General features: G+C 30.8%; 1 protein-coding gene across 3 annotated transcripts in view; it reads right to left on the bottom strand.

The window, feature by feature from the left end:
- The window catches only part of sff (BRSK family serine/threonine-protein kinase sugar-free frosting), a 276362-nt gene that overhangs the window by 45647 nt on the left and 209363 nt on the right, over positions 1–21352 (bottom strand). For all 3 annotated transcript variants that reach the window (XM_075362769.1, XM_075362768.1, XM_075362771.1), the window contains exons 11-12: positions 16892–17121; positions 10250–10363 (exon numbers count right to left, since the gene is read on the bottom strand). In XM_075362769.1, coding sequence (XP_075218884.1) covers positions 10250–10363; positions 16892–17121 — 344 coding nt within the window. The remainder of the gene's footprint in view (positions 1–10249; positions 10364–16891; positions 17122–21352) is intronic.

Raw genomic sequence — 21352 nt, forward strand, 5'->3', positions numbered from 1 at the left:
AAAACTTATATATTTCTACCAGATATTATCTAAGATAAATTTATTTAACAGTTCAAATCCTATAAAATTTGTCTTATTCATTATTTTTTGTTGACTACTACTCTAATTTATGGTTCTGCTGTACGCAAACAGTCATAGATCACCGATTCCTATACGAGTATTTATAAAATGGATTTTTTTGTAGTGCATAGTTAACTTTGCCCCAGGAAATTTTGAAAATATATTTTTTCAGGAATGGACTGGTGGATATTCACTTTGTGTTTATTATTCTAACTTTTCTGAGATGATTGAATCTTATTTATTTGATAATAAACATTTTTATTGTACAAATTGAAGATGTATGATGACTCATTTTTTCTAAATTATTTACCTGGTTTAAAGGAAAATACTGACCTAAATTTGTATTACTGAGACAGCCAGTGACTATAATAACAAAATTAAAATTAATCAGTCACCATGATCTAGAAGTGAATTGAATGAGAAATCAAAATTTTGATGAACACTATGGATTTTCATAAGAAAGTGTAGAAATAATATCATGTGTCCCTTAAAAAAGCAGAGTTGTATTGTTAATATTATTTACATATTATGCTAAGAATTTGGAAGTAAAAAAAACCAAAATAATCAAACTTTCTAATTCTAAACAAAAAATTCTTCTTACAAATAATGATATGGATAAATTAGGCCAGTTGTGCAACATCTACAGTCCTGTATGTAAAAGTACTTCCAGGAAGTGGCTCTTGACTATTTCCTAAAAGTTAATTTTTTCAACCATTTGGAATGTTGAGAAAATGTCAGCATTCATTATGTAATACAGAATACGTAGTTCTGTAATCTTGTAATGTATATTATTTATAGCATGTTCATACACATCTATCTTTACATTTTACTTGGACATTAAATTTATTTTTCATTGCAAATATTCCCCATTTTCTTTTCTTACTTTATAACAGAGCTCTAACAGTGTTTTAATGTAGTTAAGTGGAAATAATTGTTTTGTATTTTGGTAACTGAATTTATGCAAAGAAGTGCTTTTTTGATCCATGGAATAAGCGTTTTTGTCAGTTACAATAACACTATATTTATAACTATCTAACTTTGTTTATTTATTAAAAAATATAAAAAAAATTCCTTCATCAAGTTACGCACATTTTATATAAATTCAAATTCAAATCCAAATGCATTAATTAATAACAATGAAAAAATTAAATGGCTTACAAATATGAAAGAAAATATATATATATATAAGCAACAAAGTATTAAATTATACAGTGCATACGATGAAAATAAAAGCTTGCTTGCAGAAGGAAGACAGTCGCTGTGTAGGGCATTATAGTACTCTTTTCTTGTAACATTAGGCTCTTCAGAAACCGAGTATTTCGTAAAACAGTGTGCTTAACTGTTTTCATAAATAGTAAAATTTCTTTCCCCGATTAAAATTTATTATTTTGTTTAATTTTATACAATAATTTCTTTAAAAATATTTAACGTACTTATAAATATTTCTTACAGTATACAGTATAAAAACGAATAGATTATACTTGTATTAACAGATTATTATTACACTCCCTCCATCAAATGAGTCATAAAATGAATGACCACTTATTACAAATGAAAGTTATCAAAGTATTTCATCTGAATTATATTTATATGCACTTGTGATTGTATTAGTATTGTTGATGATATTTATAGTAATAAACATCATCATTAAGTAATAGCTCTATATCCTACAAATTATAATAATTTAGTTGTGAGCAGTTTTCAGGTGGAGGGTGGGTGGAAGCACTGAACAAATTTAAGATAATATTTATTGTATGCGTTGTTTATGAAGAGAATAAAAAGCTTCATAGTCAAGCTCTGAAATAGTTAATAATGTATACAATTTTAAGAAGAAAGAAGGTATAGTCAGGAAAATAAGAAGATGATAAACATTTAATACGCATTCAAATGTGTGAAGAAAAAACCGCTGCAGCTGCAGCTTGTAGGATTTCAAGATCACAAGTTCAAAAACTCTGAAAAGGAAAACAGGATTTTGTTAAATCTAAATCGTAGTCATGTTCATTCAGCACACCAATGGATTGAACAGTTCAATCAAGGCATTGTAAGATGAACAGTTAATGAGTTAATAAGCACGCAAAATATAATGAACTGCCTACATTAAATAAATTACGCGAAGAACTTCAAAAGAGTATCCAATTTAAACGTTCTAGAACTACACCAGCAGCTATCCTGAAACACTTAGGGTTTAAGTGTTGTAAAACTAATAATAGGAAATTTTTGATTTAGAAAGAAGACATCCGGTGCAAGAAAATGGAATATTTAAGAAAAATGACCGATTGCAGAAAAGAAAATTCTTCGACTGTTTATTTGGACAAATCATATATTTTAATTCCCATTCAACAGGACTATTATTATTAATAATAGATGGACTTATTATTATTTTAATAAGAATAATTTTTTTTCTTTAACTAACAGGGAAGCAGAATGACCTACTTTAATGTGAAAATAGTGCAAAACAGTAAAGAAAACTTTCATATATGTACCTAATCCTATCAGGGGACATATGAAACAGAGGAATGTAAAAAAAAAATACATTAACTAAACAAATGCACAAAAAAAAAATATTAACCTAATGGACAGATTACAAGCTACTATGATAGAAAAAATCATTGACACTAAGATTGAATGTAGTTAGTGAAAGGAACCATTAAAACCCGCGAAGACTCATCAACAGATGGACATTGCTGACAGTAGGATCAAATCTTCTCAATGAAAAGAAGCAGCAAAACCCACGATGATGCAACTCCCAATCAATGTTGTGCATAAGGATAAAGAGACATCCGAAAAAGCAAAAAACATCACTCCTTTGACCAGTTTAAAGCAATGGAGGGTGTGTCAAGGATGCAGAAAAAGTCTGAGATTAGTGGGATGCAGGTGCAAGTAACAATAGAGAAAGCACCGAGTATAAACACTATACAACCTACACCTATGGAACCTCCAAAAGCCCAGAGGACACCTAAAGAGATGGCAAGGACTTCAGCCGCTCCAAATATACCATTGGAAATTGCATTAAGTTTAGATATAATAACAGCCATGTTAACCACTCCATCTAGGTTGTCATCACCTGATGTCAGCCGCAGAACATCACTGGTATTTGAAAGAGAAGAAGATGCCATGTCCAAGGCCTCAGACACTTTGTCATCAGAAATAGAGTCCGTATGGAGAATGGAAAAAAGATGTAAGAAAGGATAGCTAAAAGGAAAGCCTAGGAGGTAAACAAATGTGATGTTCAAGAATCAAGATTTTTAGTGACTATATTTCTGTATTTGTTTGAGTTTGTAACCAAGAGTGAATTAGCAGATGCTCAGTTTCATGTGAAATACAGAATAATCAAGTCTTCTCTTTCTTTCTTTGTAGTGGGTCAGGCAATTTAACCCGGCCCGGGTTAAATTTGTGGGGAGTGGCTGACTGGGGGAATCCAGGCAGGATCAATGATTCGGGGCATGGCCAACCGTCTCTCCACCCATACCTTACGACATATTAACTGATGATTATATAGGTTATGGATATTTCTACTTCCACAACATCCATGGCAGAGGGTCCACGTAAAAATCCTCGTCCAGGAGAGCCTTTGTCTTTGGAAGCAAAGTGAAGGAAGAACATAGAATTCAGTGATAAGGAAGAATGTAGAGTCCAGGAAAAGGATTGAACTAAGATTGAACCACGGAGCAACTGATCGATTCCTTAGTATTTAGTGATTGAGAGGAAGGAAGGTGATTTTACAAAGATTAGTCCTTTGGTGATAGCACAGGGCATCATGAAAGCTACAGGAGGGCCTGTAAAGGAGACAAGGATAACTAGTGTTGGACTATTTGTTGAAAGAGTAAAAAATTCACAATCATTACGACTTTTTAAAGCGACGAGGATGGTATTCATGGACACTGATGTCTCACCATATGGATCATTAAAAACCTCAAAAGGAGTGGTCGATGGCAGGAATTTACTAAAGTGCAAGGACAAGGAAATCATCAAGGAACTTCATAGTCTGGGAGTAGTAGCACAAAGGTGACTAAAAACAAGTCGTAATGGAGAAGTCACACCCCGTGCATCCCATGTGTTAATGTTCAACAAAGTGTTCAGACAAAATAAAGGCTGGATTCCATAGACTGTTCGTTTAATTGTTTATTGCAACTCCATTGCGTGCTTTGGATGTCAGAGATTCTGACACACAGTGGCAAGAAGTATTAAGAAGCAGATATCTCTCTCTCTCTCTCTCTCTCTCTCTCTCTCTCTCTCTCTCTCTCTCTCTCTCTCTCTCTGTGTGTGTGTGTGTGTGTGTGTGTGTGTGTGTGTGTGTGTATGTGTGTGTGTGTGTGTGTGTGAGAGGGGGGACGAGCCGTTATACCCTGAAGAACCGTGCAGGGATCTGTAGATCACAGAACTGCCCAATATATAAGCAAGAAGTAGCTGTTCAAGAGGTTAAGACAGAACAAAAAGTCAGCTATTATAAAACTAGAATAACTGAACTTGGTAGAACACCAAGGACTGCATCATATGCACAGGTTGCTATAGCTCCTGCAGCTCCCTTTAAACCAGAAGAGTAGTTACGCAACTGATGCTTGGCTTCATAGCACCAGCTCTGGTTATTGTGATAGAACATATCATTAATGAAAAATTGAAGAATCAACCATCTAGAGAAAGCAGTCCTAACCAGCCAATGCAAAAGAAACAATGTGTCTCTATATAAAAAATTGTAAAAACCTAGGAATAAGCCTTCGATTAATCAAACGTTGAAGGATACAGAAGCTAAATCGCACAAGAAATCTCAAAAATGTACCAAAAATAAAAGTTCAAATACAGAAAATCCCCACAAAGGGAATTAAGAAGCTTGAAATAGTTCCTAGAGAAAAAAGACTTTGAATGACTGACAATTTAACCTACAGAAGCTTAGAGGCCTTTAAATGAGAGGGCGAGCACTTCAGCTGCCCCACAAACTTTAGCAGGGATTAAGTGCATTGAGTCTTGACTCTGATGCACTGCTGACTGCACCATCAAATCCAGTATCATCTGATGATGGCAGCAGGAGATCCTTCGTGATTTACTATGGAGGATCAGAAGAATCCATCTCCAAGGTTTCAGATACCTTGAAATTTGGCATCAAGGCCTTCAGGAAGATTGAAAAAGAAGAAAGAAAGGATAGCTTAAGGGCAAATCTAGGCGATAAAATTAAGGAAAAACTGTTTTATATATCTTTATAAATGAATTTTGTGCTTCATATACATTATGTGAATTGTTTTATATAGTTTATTTTTGACAACATTTCAATAGAATTGGTGAAGTGTTTTAAGTATTTTTAATTTGTTTTGCAGTTTTTTAATATTAGTTTTAGGTGTTTTTAAGTGATAAGGGCCCTTTACATCCTTGTCATCTTGTGTATCTTTTACATTTGTAAAACCTTTGACAAGTCTAATAATTAGATGCTTTGATAAGACTAGTCTTTTGACTATGTTGCTAGTTTTTATCAGGAGGGGGAAGAGATATTTTTCCTTTTTTGATGTGAAAAGGGGCTAATGACCACAGTAGTCAATGCCTCTATAACCTTAAAAAAAAGAAAGTACAATCAACAATGAAAACAACTGTACATAATAAAAAGAATTTGAAAATTCAAAATAATAACAAATTCTAGATATTGTACAAAAAAAATTGTATTATAATAATAACTGTACATCTAATTTAATGTAATTATGGATAAAATATACATTTAAGCACTAGTTACAAAACTTAGCACTTAGTTAAAAATACACCTAAATTAAAATTCTTGTTTTGCAATCTTTATTTATTGAATTATTAATACTAATTATGTAAGAATGAATTATAACTAATAAAACATGAAAACAGCAATAAATTAAACATGCATAAATAAAAGTACAACAATTATTATTGTTGTCCTATCAGATGGGCGTAAATGTTTTCAGGTTCACTAGTAATACAATCTCAACCTTCTCTAACACAAGCTTTTATTTTCATTCTTCGCACTGTACAGTTCAGAATTGGGTCACCGGTCAGTATTTTAATAATGTTTTTCTATGATTAGTTATGATTTAAGTTCCTATAACATACAGCTTAACTTCAGCTGTTCTTTGAGAGTAGAAAGAAATGGGAAAGTTTAATTTGTTTGGACTTAAGTTTTTTACTTTGTTTTAAAGTCAAACAAACAAATCTTACAATATGAAAGATAAAGTATAATTTGCCAGTTAAATGACTTATATGATTATTGGATATGGGTTTAATCCTAATTTCATCAGTAAAAAGTAAGTCTACTGTACATGTATGAGAAGAAAGAATATCAAATACAAGTAGCTGAGAACTATTTCTAGCAATCAAATTCAACTCGGCATTTCAGTAAAAGAAATCTTTTAATTTTGATAAATAAAAAGCACGCTCTCATTCCTACATCATCAAAAATGCTGCTGTCCTACACTAATATATAAAAATATGTGCAATCAAAATAAAATAAAATAAATGGTAAACAACCATGGAAATTCCACCAACAAAGTTTTCCATCAAAAACTTATGTACATCATTAAGAATGTGTAAGTTAGAATTCATTGGAGCATGGGCTCAACTTTTTCTATTTCAGTATTTGGAGAAATAAATGATATTTTGAATGGTAAGGTATCAATGATTTAATTTATGAATTCAGTAGTTTGTAGTATTATCAGAAAAACAAGATATTTTCTGTGTTTATTAACAAATAATTATAAAATTAATAAAAATGCAGTAACCTAAACAAAACTAGTTAACAGCATTCTGAGTTTGCCATCAGGACACTTAATTTCTAATTTCTTGAACAGAAGTTCTAAAAATGTCCTCTTTCCCAAAAAGTTAAAAATTGTACAGAGTTAAAAACTCAAGAAATGATAGCAATTGAGGCATCTTATTCATTTTTCTAACTAAGGAACTTGATAGGTTATGCTAACCATGAAGTACCTCAGCTTTTAACACCATTTATAGATATAAAATATATTTACAACTTCAATTACAATTAATATTAAATCATTAATATCTTCTGAGTTGGAGCAGACAAGAGTTAAATAAAAAATTAAATACCTTTATTTGTTGTATCTGTTAATGTATGTATTAAAATAAAATGTTGCAGAACATATTCACTCTATGAACATGTCACTCTACTGAGGTCTTTAAATTTTAAAATGCAAAACATATTTAAAAACATAAAGGAACAAACATATGTTATTCAGTGCATAGGTAATTGTTACAAAACACATCTGATTAGAGGCATGAAGCATAATAATGCCAAGAGTTGTCTTTTTGGTATTACTAAAGTATATAGTGTACTATAATTTGTGTACTGTGTATAATACTTCTTTGTGCAATGAGTAACGGGTGTCTATTTGTTTATTTATTTACATGTATTGCAGATTTTAACATTTTAATAACTTCCTTTGATTGATTATCTGATAAATCTGATGATGGAACATAACAGCATGTTCTGAAAGGCATTATTCTAAAATACACATTATCAAAGTCACATGATGAATAAAGTTCTAGTAGATTTTTTAATTCAAATGTGAGCTGGTAACCATAAACCAAAATACTTATTAGAAAAACCACAATTTTTATGTTGAATTTTAGTGAAACTGAGTTATCTGCTGAAGATACATTTAAAGTTCAAACTAGCCTTAAGAACTTCAGTCTGAAATTTCAACATAATATTTATTTATTAAACAGAAACACTGTTGATTGATATGTTTATATTTTATGTAAAGCAAGATTTTTCCACCCTTCCTTACTATCTGGATTTTTATAAAGTTTTTGGTGTAGAATATATTGTATTTTACAGAGAATAAAATGTATTTAGAACTCAGTGAAATGGATTTTTAATGGCATTTTTCAATAACAATAACGAACTGCAAATATTTTTATGCTGATCCAAAGCATACATAATATACCACTATTCATCAGAATCAAGACTAATTAAACTACAATCCAGTTGACATTTAACAAAGAAAGTAAAAAAGATTTAAAAATTTATGAATTATTAAGAACATTTTTCTATATTTTTCCATGAAAAAAATTATCAGTGCTAAATGGTTATTAGAATAAAATAGCAAAAAAAATACTCAAGAACCATTTACAATAATTTTACTGAGTGAACACTTCATTATATTTTTCCATGCCGATTTCTATTTACACTTTTTCCATTTGTTAGACAATATTCAAAGGATGATAACCTTTAAACTTATTAAATATTTATGATTCAATTTCAAATCAATGGAACTTTTCTTCCAACGGAAATGAATATCAGCTGCTTCTTCAGTAGGTCTCCAGTAACACAGAAACAATGGAGTACCTGATAGTGAGACCAGAATCTACACTGAAGAAAGATCTGAAAATTTTCTTGCAATGCCTTGGGAAGAACGACATCCACCAATTTGAATGAGTTGTTTAATATTAAACAGCTGTAAAACTGTTTTTCACTTTTAAATTACTTTTTTGAAGTTTACAAGTTTAAAATAATTCTTTAGGTTTTTAAGAAGAGATTGCAGTTTCATGAATATCTGTAATTATCAGTACAAGACTGATTTCAAACTGAATAATTCAAATATAATAAAATAAAAACTTAACAAAAGTTATAAGATACATAAATTTAAGAAATATGCTTTTTAGTTACTTATTTTAATGATAACAAGTAAGTATAAATATATTGGGATTCCCCCCCATTTTAATAACAGAAATAATAGAAAGTTGCATAGATTAAAGCTTTAAAAATAAACTCTGTTCTTTACTGACCAACAATAAAATCTACTCTAATAATGCTAGCATATTAACCACATTATGTACAATGTTACTAAAATGATAAAAAAAATTATTTTAATGTTTTCTATTCTGACACTAATGCTATGAGGTGTTTTCAGACTCTTACATAAATTAACAAAATTTAAAAAAAAATGATGGTGATTTATAGCACTAATAACTCAGAATATTACTTTCTCTATTTTACTGGACAAAAAAAATTAGTTTTTATTTAAAAATATGAATGTGACTATACACAAACAAAAATCTTGAAATACATTGAAAGCAATGGCTCATTAATAAATTGTCAATGACAGTGCATGCCTCAATAAAAATAAAAAAAATGTTGGTAAAGAAGTTACTGAACTTTCTCTGCATCTGATAAAATTAAAAATGTAACTCTTCCTGACAAAAATCAAACTTATTTTTACTGTTATAACACACATAAAGGTAATAATAACTTTTTTTAAACTTATTTTCTTATTAAAAAAAACCTATCCTATAAGGATTTGTTAAACAAATAAACGTTTTTTTTTAATTTTTTCAGCAATATATTTTTTCTAAGTGACAAAATGTAGTTAAAAATATCTCAAATTACAGTATTCTGAAGTGTTTGAAAAAGTTTCAAAATTACCCTTTGTTCTTATAAAAAGTTTTCTTCATATCCTGATGACATCATCAGGAAAAAAAATCAAATCAAAATTTAAAAACAGCAAACATGAGTAAAATACAATTTGCCGGTTTCAAAATTAAAAAATCATTCATATAAATGGTTTATGAATTTTTTTCAAAATGTTTTAATAATATTTAAAAATTTAAAACTAAAAACACACTCAAGTAAAATATCCACTATTCTTAAATCCATTCGTCTTTCAGATATAATATCCTTGTACCTACTACCCACTCACCTATTTAAAAAAAAGATATTACAAAATCAGCCTCTAATATACAAATATCTACACCAAATTTTATGATGGTAGGTAAACTGTTTCTGATGTATAGAAACAAAAATACACATACATTCACACACACAGAACTTTGCAATCAAGATTTAATATTTTTAAATTCTGGGATCTAAAAATTCAAGAATTTATCAACAATTTTTTTATTTTTGATAATTCAATAACAATAGTTTTCCTCTGTTAAATAGCTGTTAATAATAGCTGAGAAAAGAATACAAATAGTCTTAAAATTCTTCATATTCTTTATGCAATTAATAGTAATAATAAAAAAAAAAATTGCTCTCATTATTATATGTTACAACTACTGGTGCTTTACTACCACTACTAGTGCCATAAAACTTTTACTACATTTTATATAAATAGTATTTTTACAACAATTATTATGACTAGAACATGATCAATGTTATTAATATAAAATAAACGTTGCTACAAAACCAACTTACACATGAAAGAATATGTAAACATTATAGTACCTTGTAATTTTCGTCTATGAAATCTTGGTGAGCCTAGGAAACTATTTTTAATAGTTGTTAGCCTGGATCGCCAGTGGTTTGAGGTATGAGGTGACGTTGGTACCATCACATGACCTGAAGTAAAAACCAGTTGCATCAATAATGTTTGATTTTATCAAAATTACTTATATCTTTACTGTAGTACTACTACAAGATTCTCCCAGTTATGTGATAAAAGCTTAAGAATTTGAATATATATGATGAAAAACTGCCAGAATGGTGATAAGGTATCAAGTGATAAGATGATATTAAATGGTGTGAAAAGATATCAAGAAATAAAGGGGTTCAAAAGCAGACTAATTAAATATGAATTGGAGACATTCTTATAAAAAGAAGAAATGAGTCAAGGACCTCATTTTAACATCAGGACTGTTGGCTATATAAGAATTGGTCACCTCAAGTATAATACCTTTGATAAAACAGACCTGCTTTTATTGTTAATCATTAAAATATTTTATTTCTAGTCCTTTTTCTCTTTAAATTTGTATGTAAAACTATATTTGTATGTAAGTTATATTACAATTTTTTCTCAATGAATGAATATTATAGAAGAAAAATAATAAGGTTTAGACAAAATTCATCGATCTGAATTTTTATCATTAAAATCAAATCAAAAATTGATTTATCATTTTTACTTTTCTGAATATGTAAGACCTCTGAGTAATTTGACAGAGTTTATCTACAGGGCTGATTTTATGGACTATTTACTACTCTGAATGAGATTTGATATTACCAAAAAAATATGATTTCATTATTATTAACAATTAACAAAAAATTGATTGAAAATATATGGGATATCAAAACAAAAAAATTTGTCATTCTTATATTTAGAGAAAACATTTGATTGTGTTAAGTAGAACATTTTCTCATCAAATTGTGGAAAAATATTTTTTGTGAAAATGTATGCAGTTTAATGGCCACTGATAACTTCATACTCCATGCGATAGAAACTATAGTGAGTCAAAACATCTGTCTTAAGCCTTACTCTTATTGACGGGCTGTCATATGTCAATGATGTCAGTCCATTGATGGAGATGCCACAGAATGTGCTATGACTGATGAAAGTTCTGTTTTATGCTTAGAAATTAATTACTGTAAATTGTGCTATGAGCTGCACTAGTGTTTCTATAATAAGAAATAATTTCCGGTATATTTATAAATGTCAGTGGTTACTTCTTTCCTTCTCCATAGGATAGTAGATATTATTATTCTACAAAATAAAAATGATAAGATAATTATAAGTAATAAAGAAAAATCTATCAAATTTTTAGCCTTAACTCTTGATAGTTCATTGAATTGGGATCAGCATGTTGATAATGTCTGGTTAAAATTATAGATGGGTTATTTTGTACTGAGCAGGTTAAGGAGTTCATACACAAACAAGATATTAAAAATTACAATTGTAGAGCTGTGTTAAACAGTTATTGAAGTAAACTGGAAAACAAGATTATGTTTAAAAAAGTTTTGAAAATTGACTTAAATGGTAAACCTAGATGGCCAGTTTGATTTTTAGTATACCATCATCATTAAGCATTACAAAAAAAAGTAAAAATAACAAATAATGTATGAAAAAAATAAATGAAAAAAAAAGTAATGAAAAAAGTTGTAAATATTAATTGAAATATAAACTGTACTTATTGATCCATAGGCATAACCATGGTGTGGCAGGGTGGGGTTCTTACCCCCTTGGCTCATTTAATCAAACAAAAAATTATAGGTTAATATCAATAGGTTATAAAAATATTTTGCGGCAAGAAAGCATGTTTGAATCATGGTGGGACATTCTCTGGTGAATGAGTGGGGAAATGGTGGTTCAGGGTCTGAATGGTCTGTGGTAAAACTCGAAGATTATAAAATGTTTGAGGCTGGATTTCACAGGAAGGTTCTAGTACCTTCTGTTTCCTACTTAAGTGCTGCAATCAGTGCAACTGATTCACTTGAGTGAGTTGACGCATTTGAGCTAGTTCAGACTGCAATTCCGTAATAATAGTAATCAAAAATGGATGTTAAAAACCTTTTTAGCAGGAAAGGTATATAACTATGTTATTTTCATTTGAGTCATTGAGTTCCAAAACCATCTAATTAAAGCAACCTAAAATATTCAGGTAATAAGAATGTTTTTTATTTGTAATAATAATAAAGATTTTAATGTTGTCTTTCTTAATTATTGAAATTTTAAGAAAAATCATATAATACTAAATAAGGGAATAATAACAAGTATACCATACTCCAATAATTTTAAATAACGATTGAAAATTGTAATTAGCTACTAGTACAGCAGTTTTGCTTAATTAGATGGTTTTAAAAGGAAAAAATGTGCCTTAGAAAGGAAAAAATGTGCCAAATGCTGAACTGAAAGAGATAGAACTAGCTGCACTAGTTAAAGAATTGTTCTACCCGTCCATGAAACAGGTGCTACTTATCTCAGTTGCTCAGCCCTGCACAACATGCACTATCGAAAGATCCTTCAGCAGCTTATGCAGGGTAAAATCTAGGTTACAGTCAACAATGACAGAAAATCAGCTTGTTTATCTTTGTGTGATGAATTTGTATAAAAAGAAGGTTCTGGAAGCTAAAAATAAATTTGAGAAAGAAATTTTATCCAGATTTAGCCAGAACTCTAGTAGGCCAGTGCTGAAATAAGATTTAGACAGGTTCAAATAGCATTGCAACTAATTACTTTTAGTGTTTTCAAATGTTCAAATAAAACCATTTTTTAACAAAAAACGATATCTTATTTTTTTGCCCCTCCCCCTGGTGAAAATCCTGGCTACACCTGTGTATTGATCACTATTAGATAAGTGCATTTAATCAGTATTTTACAACAATAAAAAATAAAAGTAAAAAATAGAAATAACTTTTGTCACTTTGGTTAATTCCAGTAGAAGATATAAACTTGGTTTAAAAACAAACCATTTAAACCTTTGATTCAGACTGCCCAGCAAAACGTAGTGTATGCCTCTTTTATTGGGTGGATTGATAAAACCTAATTCAATAAACATAAAGATTCCTTGAACCTTAAACCAATCAAATACACACCCTGCCTGAAAACATAAATTTAAGGGAAGCAGATAAAAGTTTAATATTCTTATGATTCAAAACAAAAATTTTCACAAAAGGATTTAAACATTTTTAATAAATTAAAAATTCAAACAGTTATTGGATAATTTTAACAGTAAACATTTATTTGTATTATATTACATGTTAAATATCTGAGTCTGGTGTTAAGTAATTAAATTAACTTTTATTTCATTGATCATTATGATCAAAATGTGAAAAAACTTTTATACAAAATGTTACTTAAATCCACTCATTTTCTGGGATAATTACAATTTTTATTGGTCTTGAAACATGCTAAATATGTTGAATATGTCTAACATTTTGTTGTTCACAGCAGTTTTGTGCTTATGTTATGACTGAGGAACAAATTAATTGCAATTAGCAAGGTACTCCTTGGTATCTTCCCTTTATTTTTACTGAAATTTATTCTTGCAGGCCTAAGGATAAATAATAATATTTTATTCAGCTGAAGTTTACCCTCTAAGAGTAATAACATTGGCATTAACAATGTCTCATAACTGTAATAACATTGACATTACAGTTTAAGTATGGCAAAAGAATGGAGCTAAGACATTTGAATTTTTTTACTCTTCACCAATATAAATAGTGATTTCTTTGCATAGTTTTACAGAGTACATGCTACATGTGCCTTAAAGCACATCACTTATTCTTTCCATCACAAAATATAAAGCAATCAAACTTACAATTGTAATTTTACAATAATATCTATGAAAAAAATAAAATAAAATGTATAGAATAAAACAGAGAATCCAGTAATGACCAAAGAAAAAATATGAAAAATTACACAAATTATATTCAAAGAAACTAATATAAGAGAATTCATAAATATTACTCTTATAATTTATATATTTTTAATTTTTAACAATAAATCCCAGTTCATTTTTCTAACTATTAAATATTTGTTTTCACTTTATGTGGTGAATTGTTTACTGCTGTAGCCACTAGAAACACTGCCACATCTATTAATTCAAAATGGTGGCTTTACAAGAGATGGGTCAGTGCATTTTTTGGTTAGCTAACACAAAATCTCCTTTAGAATGCTCAGACAATGTTTACCACCAATTATAATTGGGATTCTCTAGAATGGGAAGATCATAAAGTCTTAGATGAAAAAAGTTTAGAAAACTGGTTTTGTAGAGAAAGCGAAAAGCACTGGCAGACTGTAGCAGGCTAAAAAAGTAGCGGAAGAGATTCAAGTTGTTAATTATCTAGGTGACCTAATAAGCCAGTACATCAGTCCAACAGACTGACTGACCTTAAAGTCGGCTACAAGTGCCTAAATCTATAGTGTCATGGAAAAAAATCTGAAGCTTTACTCATATAAAGTCGAAAGCTTAAAACAATTTAAACTAGCTTGATCATTGAAAATGATCAATCCCTCACATTGCAAATGCAAGGAATACAAAGTGTGGCTTTTAAATAACGAGACTAAAGCTGTAAAATATTTTATTTTAAATTTACATATATTTAGTTATAGTTATTATCCCCTTCAACATACACCCCTCCTCTATCCCTATAACACTCCATCCGAATTCTCCATTTTTCGATACAGTGCTGGAAGTCTTTTACTGTGAGCTCTTTCACGACACATGCTGCTTTTTCTTTCGCAGCTTCAACGGTCTGAAATCTTGTCTGTTTTAATGCAGATTTGACCTTGGGGAAGAGATAAAAGTCAGGAGAATAAGGTACCAGGTCAGGAGAATAAGGTGCATGGTCTAACACTGGGATGTTATACTTGGCTAGAAATGTCTTGACAGACAATGCAGTGTGAGCCAGTGTGTTGACCTGATGAAGAACTCATGACTTATTCTTCCACAATTCAGGTAATTTTTTTCTTATTTTTTCATGGAGTTGAACAAGGACAAGGTAGAAATGTTGATTAATAGTTTGACCTTCAGGAACCCAGTGAAGGTACACAATCCCAAGAATATCGAAAAAACAATCACCACTGCTTTGAATTTTGATCATCTTCAACGTCTTCTTGGCCACCTTGAAAACGCTTAAACCCCTCAAAAACCTGCACACATGATAAAGATTCATTGCCACATACTTTTTTTAACAAAAAATAAGTTTCAGTAGTGGTTTTTCCAAGTTTAATATGAAATTTCACGACAATTCTTTGCTCTAATAAAATCCTTATCATTTTTTGGCAAAACAAAAAAACCGATGTTAACCAAACAAAAGCCACAGCCAGACTATTATGTCAACAGAAACTGGAGTGGCAACAATCAAAAAAGGCTTCACAGCTGTCACAGGCTACACAGCTGTCGGTCGTACGAATTTGACGCATCCGCAGTTCTTCTGTAGCAGCATTAGTCTCGTTCTTGAATAGCCACACCTCGTATGCTAATCTCATTTTTGACAAAATTGATGTCTACAATCATTATTATATTTGAATCACATTTGATCTAACAATGAACAACATTAAAAATTATAACATTTCATGTTGATAGAGTAGTTAGTCAATAGACATAAAGTGAGTATTCGTGATCAGAAAATCTGCATGTGGTAAAAGATCATATTTAAGATACAACTAAAAGTGTTTGGTGCACTCTACTGCATGATTAAAATAATTTTTTTCACAAAATGGGCCTTTCTTCTTTCACAAGAAAAAAAAATTAATGCAAACAATTATCTCTCATGCAGTTGCATGAGAGATACCTAATGTTATCTTCAAACTGAAGGAATCTTCCACTCACTGGGCTAGCATACTTGGTGTTCATGACACTTTGAAGGTGACATTTCCAAACCGTTGGATCGGCAGAGACAGACCAATTCCTTGGCTTTGTAGGTCACCTTTATGGGATTTCTTTTTCTGGTGATATGTTAAAGATATTTTTATGGAACATCTGTAGTAGAAATTGACACTGAGAAAGAAGGTCAGAGGTATTATTGAAAGCATTATCTCTCAGATGTTGGAAAATCTGTGAGAAGAGGGCTAATGTCACCTCAATATTCTATATATTATAAAAGTACATATTGACATTTATTATAATTGTATGATGATGAAAAAAAAAAATATTTTAATGTACATTTCTGTGAAATTAGATTACCTTCTTGGATTAATGATTTTATTAACAGAAATTTTTTCTGGACAAATTATAGCATGTATCTTTAGCTGATTACTTTATATGGTATTGATTATTGGTATAAGAGTGTTAAAATCGACATAAATATTACTGAAAATTGCTATTTAGGAATACGTTGTAACAGAACACTGACAAATAAAACTGAAAACACACACAGTAAAATTATCTACACTATGAAATTAATGTCTTGTACTTATGCAGTATGAGTACAAGATATTAATTTCATGATGTAAAAAAAGTCACCGAAAAATACTGAAAAGTTGTTATGCAGTTAAAGAATATTATCAATATTAATTATATAACTACAGGGGGAATATTTATATTTTGTTCTTAATGCAGTTTTTTGAGAGATTGTTAAAAACCATCATATATAAACAGCAAATTATTGTATTTGAATAAACATTATCTTAATTTTATTTTAATATAAACTTACTCGCAAGACTGATGTTGCTATGTTCATTTGAATCACTTGAGGTGTTTCTTTGGGTAGAATTCAATACTGTTGGAGTAACAGATACTGGCCGGCTTAACTGTGGGGACTGTGGTGGTTGTGGTTGCATTTGCTGTTTTATTTGTTGCTGCGACTGGGTTTGTTCTTGTTGTTGCTGCGTCAGCTGCTGCTGTTGCTGTTGAATTTGTTGTTGTGGTTGTGAAGATGCAGCTCTGTTAAAATACATGTTAAGCTTAATGTAGTGATTAATTACTAAAGCTTAATAGTGAGGTAATATTTCTGTTATACACTAAAATTACTAGCAATTCTTCTACTGGCCATTGACAGGATAGGATACTCTTGTGGATTTAAACTTACACAATAGTAAGGCAAAAAATGACAAATGTACATGCACCTATTCCAATAGTATTTTTTTCAAGCCATTTACTGCCTGATTACCCCCGGAGTGTATCTCTGTATTCATCTGATTACTCTTAATCATTATTAGTTACATCCCTCAGTAAGAAACCTTTATGCAAACCTGTTGAATGTAGCATAAACTTTCAGACCCTGCTCCTCCTACCTACATTTCATTGTGATGTATGTAAGTAGATTTCATGATCTTCATCTTGTGGCATTCCCAACTGAAAGTCAAAATCCAGTTTACACTCAGCATGCCCACTCAAGGGTTATTTAATTAACCCCCTCTGCTTGCAATGGGATTCCATCAAGAAAAAAGGATTTTTTTTTGGATGTGAACTTGTTCTGTTACTACTAGTAGTTAGTATGGTTGTTATTGATAGCAGGACATCCGGGAGTGACTTATCATGAGACACATGTTTCTTCTAAAAATAACAGAGCCACACTGAAAAACATGAAGCATTCCATATATGAGGTTTGTCTCTTAAATAATAAGAGTGATACAATAACTTTATTTTTATGAATTACAATTCAAATGCATGTCCTCTTCAATGTAGTTCTCATTTACACTTAACACCAATGCAGTCTTGTTTTCCACAGATCAAAGATGTGGAGCAGATTAATTTTTGTTAACTGTTTTAATACATGGTTTGTCTGCCATTTTCTTCTTTACTGCATCAACTGACACAAAACATGTTCCTTTAAGCACAGATTTCACTCTAGGGAAGCGTTTCTCAACCTGGGGTTCACAACCCCCCATGGGGATTGTGGTGATATGAAAGGGGGTTGTGAAATTAGCCAACAAATTTACACATAAACAATAATAAAATCATTTTATGATAAAAAGTTATTTATTATAAACATTTTACTTACAGTTGTAATTATACATGTACAGATAATAAATTAATGAGATGGTTGTGTTTGTTTACCATTTAAAAGTTTCTCCATACATGGATCTATGTTGAAAACATATAAAAGCAAATTGTTTTCAGGTGATAACAAGTTGATTCCTATATTTGGTTTTTAGTATAACTGTAGATAAGAACTCTTTTCACAAAGGTAAGACATGGTGAAAGGGATTAATATTTTCAATGCTTCTGTGACTACATTTCCATAATCACTTCAATGATCAAGCCAAATCATATCTGAATCTTCAGATGTGAATTGTAGTTGTAACGTTTTATTGACAGACATTTCAATGAGCTGGTTGTGAATCTCAACCAGTAACTTAGCAGCTGTAACAGCATTTTCATTAAATGGATTCGGTACCTATCTCATTGAAGTCGTTTAAATTCAAAAATACATCAGCTAAGCCAACAGCAAATACAATTATTCTGTAAAACAGTGAGAATGGCATTTCTTTATCTTGGAAAAATATTATTAATTCATCTCGCAATTCCAATAACCGGGTTAACACTTTCCCCTGCGATAACTGTCTGACTTCTGTATGGAAAAGAAGAGATTTTTTCTTTTCACCGCATAGTTTAGCAAACAGCCTAATCTGTAGTGGTCAAATTTTAATAAAATTAACCATTTTTACAGCTTTATAAAGAATTTGTTTGAGATTTGCCAGCATATTTTTTGTGCCATGAGCATGTCTGTGCAGGAAGCAGTATCCATTCCACCCTTGGTATGAGACAATCTTTTATTTTTTCAGAAATCCACTGTTCTTTCCTGTTATCGCCTTTCCACCATCACTTCATACTGCAATACACTTAGTTCAATCCACATTATAGTTTTTAGTAACTTAATAACAAACATCAAGAAGATATTGTCCTGTTGGATGACCAGGTATTGATTTGTAAAATAGCATATTTTCTTTGACTGAACTATCCCTATTGCATTCATATCTCACAAAACATAAGAACTGAGAAATGTTTGCCACATCTGTTGATTCATCAAGTTGGATTCTAAAAAATTCACTTGAAATCGCATGCTGAATTATCTACTCATGAATATCGGCAGCCATTGTCATCGATTCGCCTTGATACTCTGTCATTAGAAAGTGGAATTTTTTCAGTTTTTTTGCTTCTTCCTTGCCTATTAAAACACAGATCAATTGCAGCAGGCAATATTAGGTTTTCTGCGATTGTATGGAGTTTGGATATCTTAGCTACTCTTAATGCTATGAGATAAGGTGCTTCAAGTGTACTTTTATCAGTGTGGTTTGATTTACAAATAGAAGCTTGTTGATTTCTCAACATATGTAATTTTCTTATTCTAAAGATTTGGAAAATTCTAAAGATTTGCTTATACGATCCAAATGTTTAGTTTCTAAGTGTTGAATTAATTTTGATGGCTTTTTGCATTCATCAAAGAGGACTTGAAAGCAAAAAATGCACTGTGGCTTTCCATCCAATGAGGTAAAGCCTTAATTTAAATAACTGTCACTATACAATCTTGTCTTTTTACCAATCAATTCGCTGGATGTAGATGGCATCTAAACTGACATTCTACAATCCCTTACACTTCTTTTATACTGCTGAGATCACAACGTATATAATGCATGTTCAAACATGTTCTCACAGTGAATATTATGCAAGCAAACCAAATTATAAGAAGCACATGCACATCAAGTTGGAACCTTTAAATTGCTCTTTTTTGTACATTTCATACATGCATGTTCATATACTGTCGCTATCAACACAGTTAAATAGTTTTAACTAGGTTTCATTTTAGGTTAGGGCTGGGGGTCGTGAAATATACATTATATTTTTTTTTTTACTTTTTGAGGGTCATGGTGCTAAAAAGGTTGAGAATCACTGCTCTAGGGACAAGAAAAACTCACATGATGCTAAATCCGTGTAAATTGGAAATTTACCAGTGTAGTATGTGTTTATCACTCAAAAACTGCTTTACAGAAAGTTCTGTGTGAGCAGATGCATTGTCATAATGAAGAATGAAACTATTTTTCCACAGCTCTGGTTATTTTCTGACTCTTTTTCTCAATTTTGTCAAAACTTCCCTATAACAATGGTGGTTCACTGTTGTGCCTTCTGGAACATATTCTGGGAAAATTACACCCTTAACAAAAAAAAAAGAGTGTGGCTTCAAATTTCCTATGTTTTGACACACAGTTCATTTTTGGTGATGACAGTGTTTTCTAGTGCATTGATTATGGCTTAACTTCAGGATCATACTGGAAGATCCAGGCTTCAGCATGTGACAATTTTTTTTGGAAAAGATTGGGGTTGGCATCAAGTTGCTGCACCATATCGGCGTAAACTTCCTTGTTGCATTCTTTTTTCTCTGACATGAGAACCCTAAAGACTGACTTGGGACAAACATTTTTCATGCTGAAATCCTCACACAAAATTTCTATGCAGTGTCTTTGTCAATGATCATGGCTTCAGCTCTCACTCAGCACTGAGTTAGCGGTCTTCTCGAGAAATCTGGTTAATTTTCTTCGGTTCTTGAATTGGAAGGTCGTCCAAGAGGTTCATTGTCTTCCATATTCTGATATCCTTTACTGAATTCTTTGTGCTACTCAAACACATATGCACAACACACACTGTCTTTGTCATAAGTCTCAGTAAGCCTTTGAGGACATACTGTTGTTTTTTCAGTTTTTATTAAAAATGTCATATTGACACACTTTTCAACTTTTAAACTTAGCACTATTCTGGCGTACAACAGGAAACACAAACATACTAAATGATGACTCACAATCAACTGAATGGTTGAGAGTGTTATGTTTGTCATATAGGTTCAGGCACACCAAAGAACTCATAATCAGTTCCCCCTTCTTTCTCTAAAGTTAGAAACCTAGTCTCATTATTTAATTGACATATTGTGTAAGTCATTCCAGAGAAAGTGAAAAATTAAATGGTTTCCCATTGCCTTTTTCACTGAAACTAGTATACTTTATTAGCATACAAACTTTTATATGTAAAATGACCATTATGAGAACTGATAGTACTTTATACTAAAAACAAATAATTATAATCATAGCTCATTTTTTGTAAAACAACAGGTTTTGAATTACAAATATAATTAATCAAATATCCAATAGCAGTATGCTGAACAAAGGCACAACAGTTTTGT

Source organism: Lycorma delicatula, chromosome 4 (assembly GCF_047948215.1).
Source record: "Lycorma delicatula isolate Av1 chromosome 4, ASM4794821v1, whole genome shotgun sequence".
Lineage (NCBI taxonomy): Eukaryota > Metazoa > Arthropoda > Insecta > Hemiptera > Fulgoridae > Lycorma > Lycorma delicatula.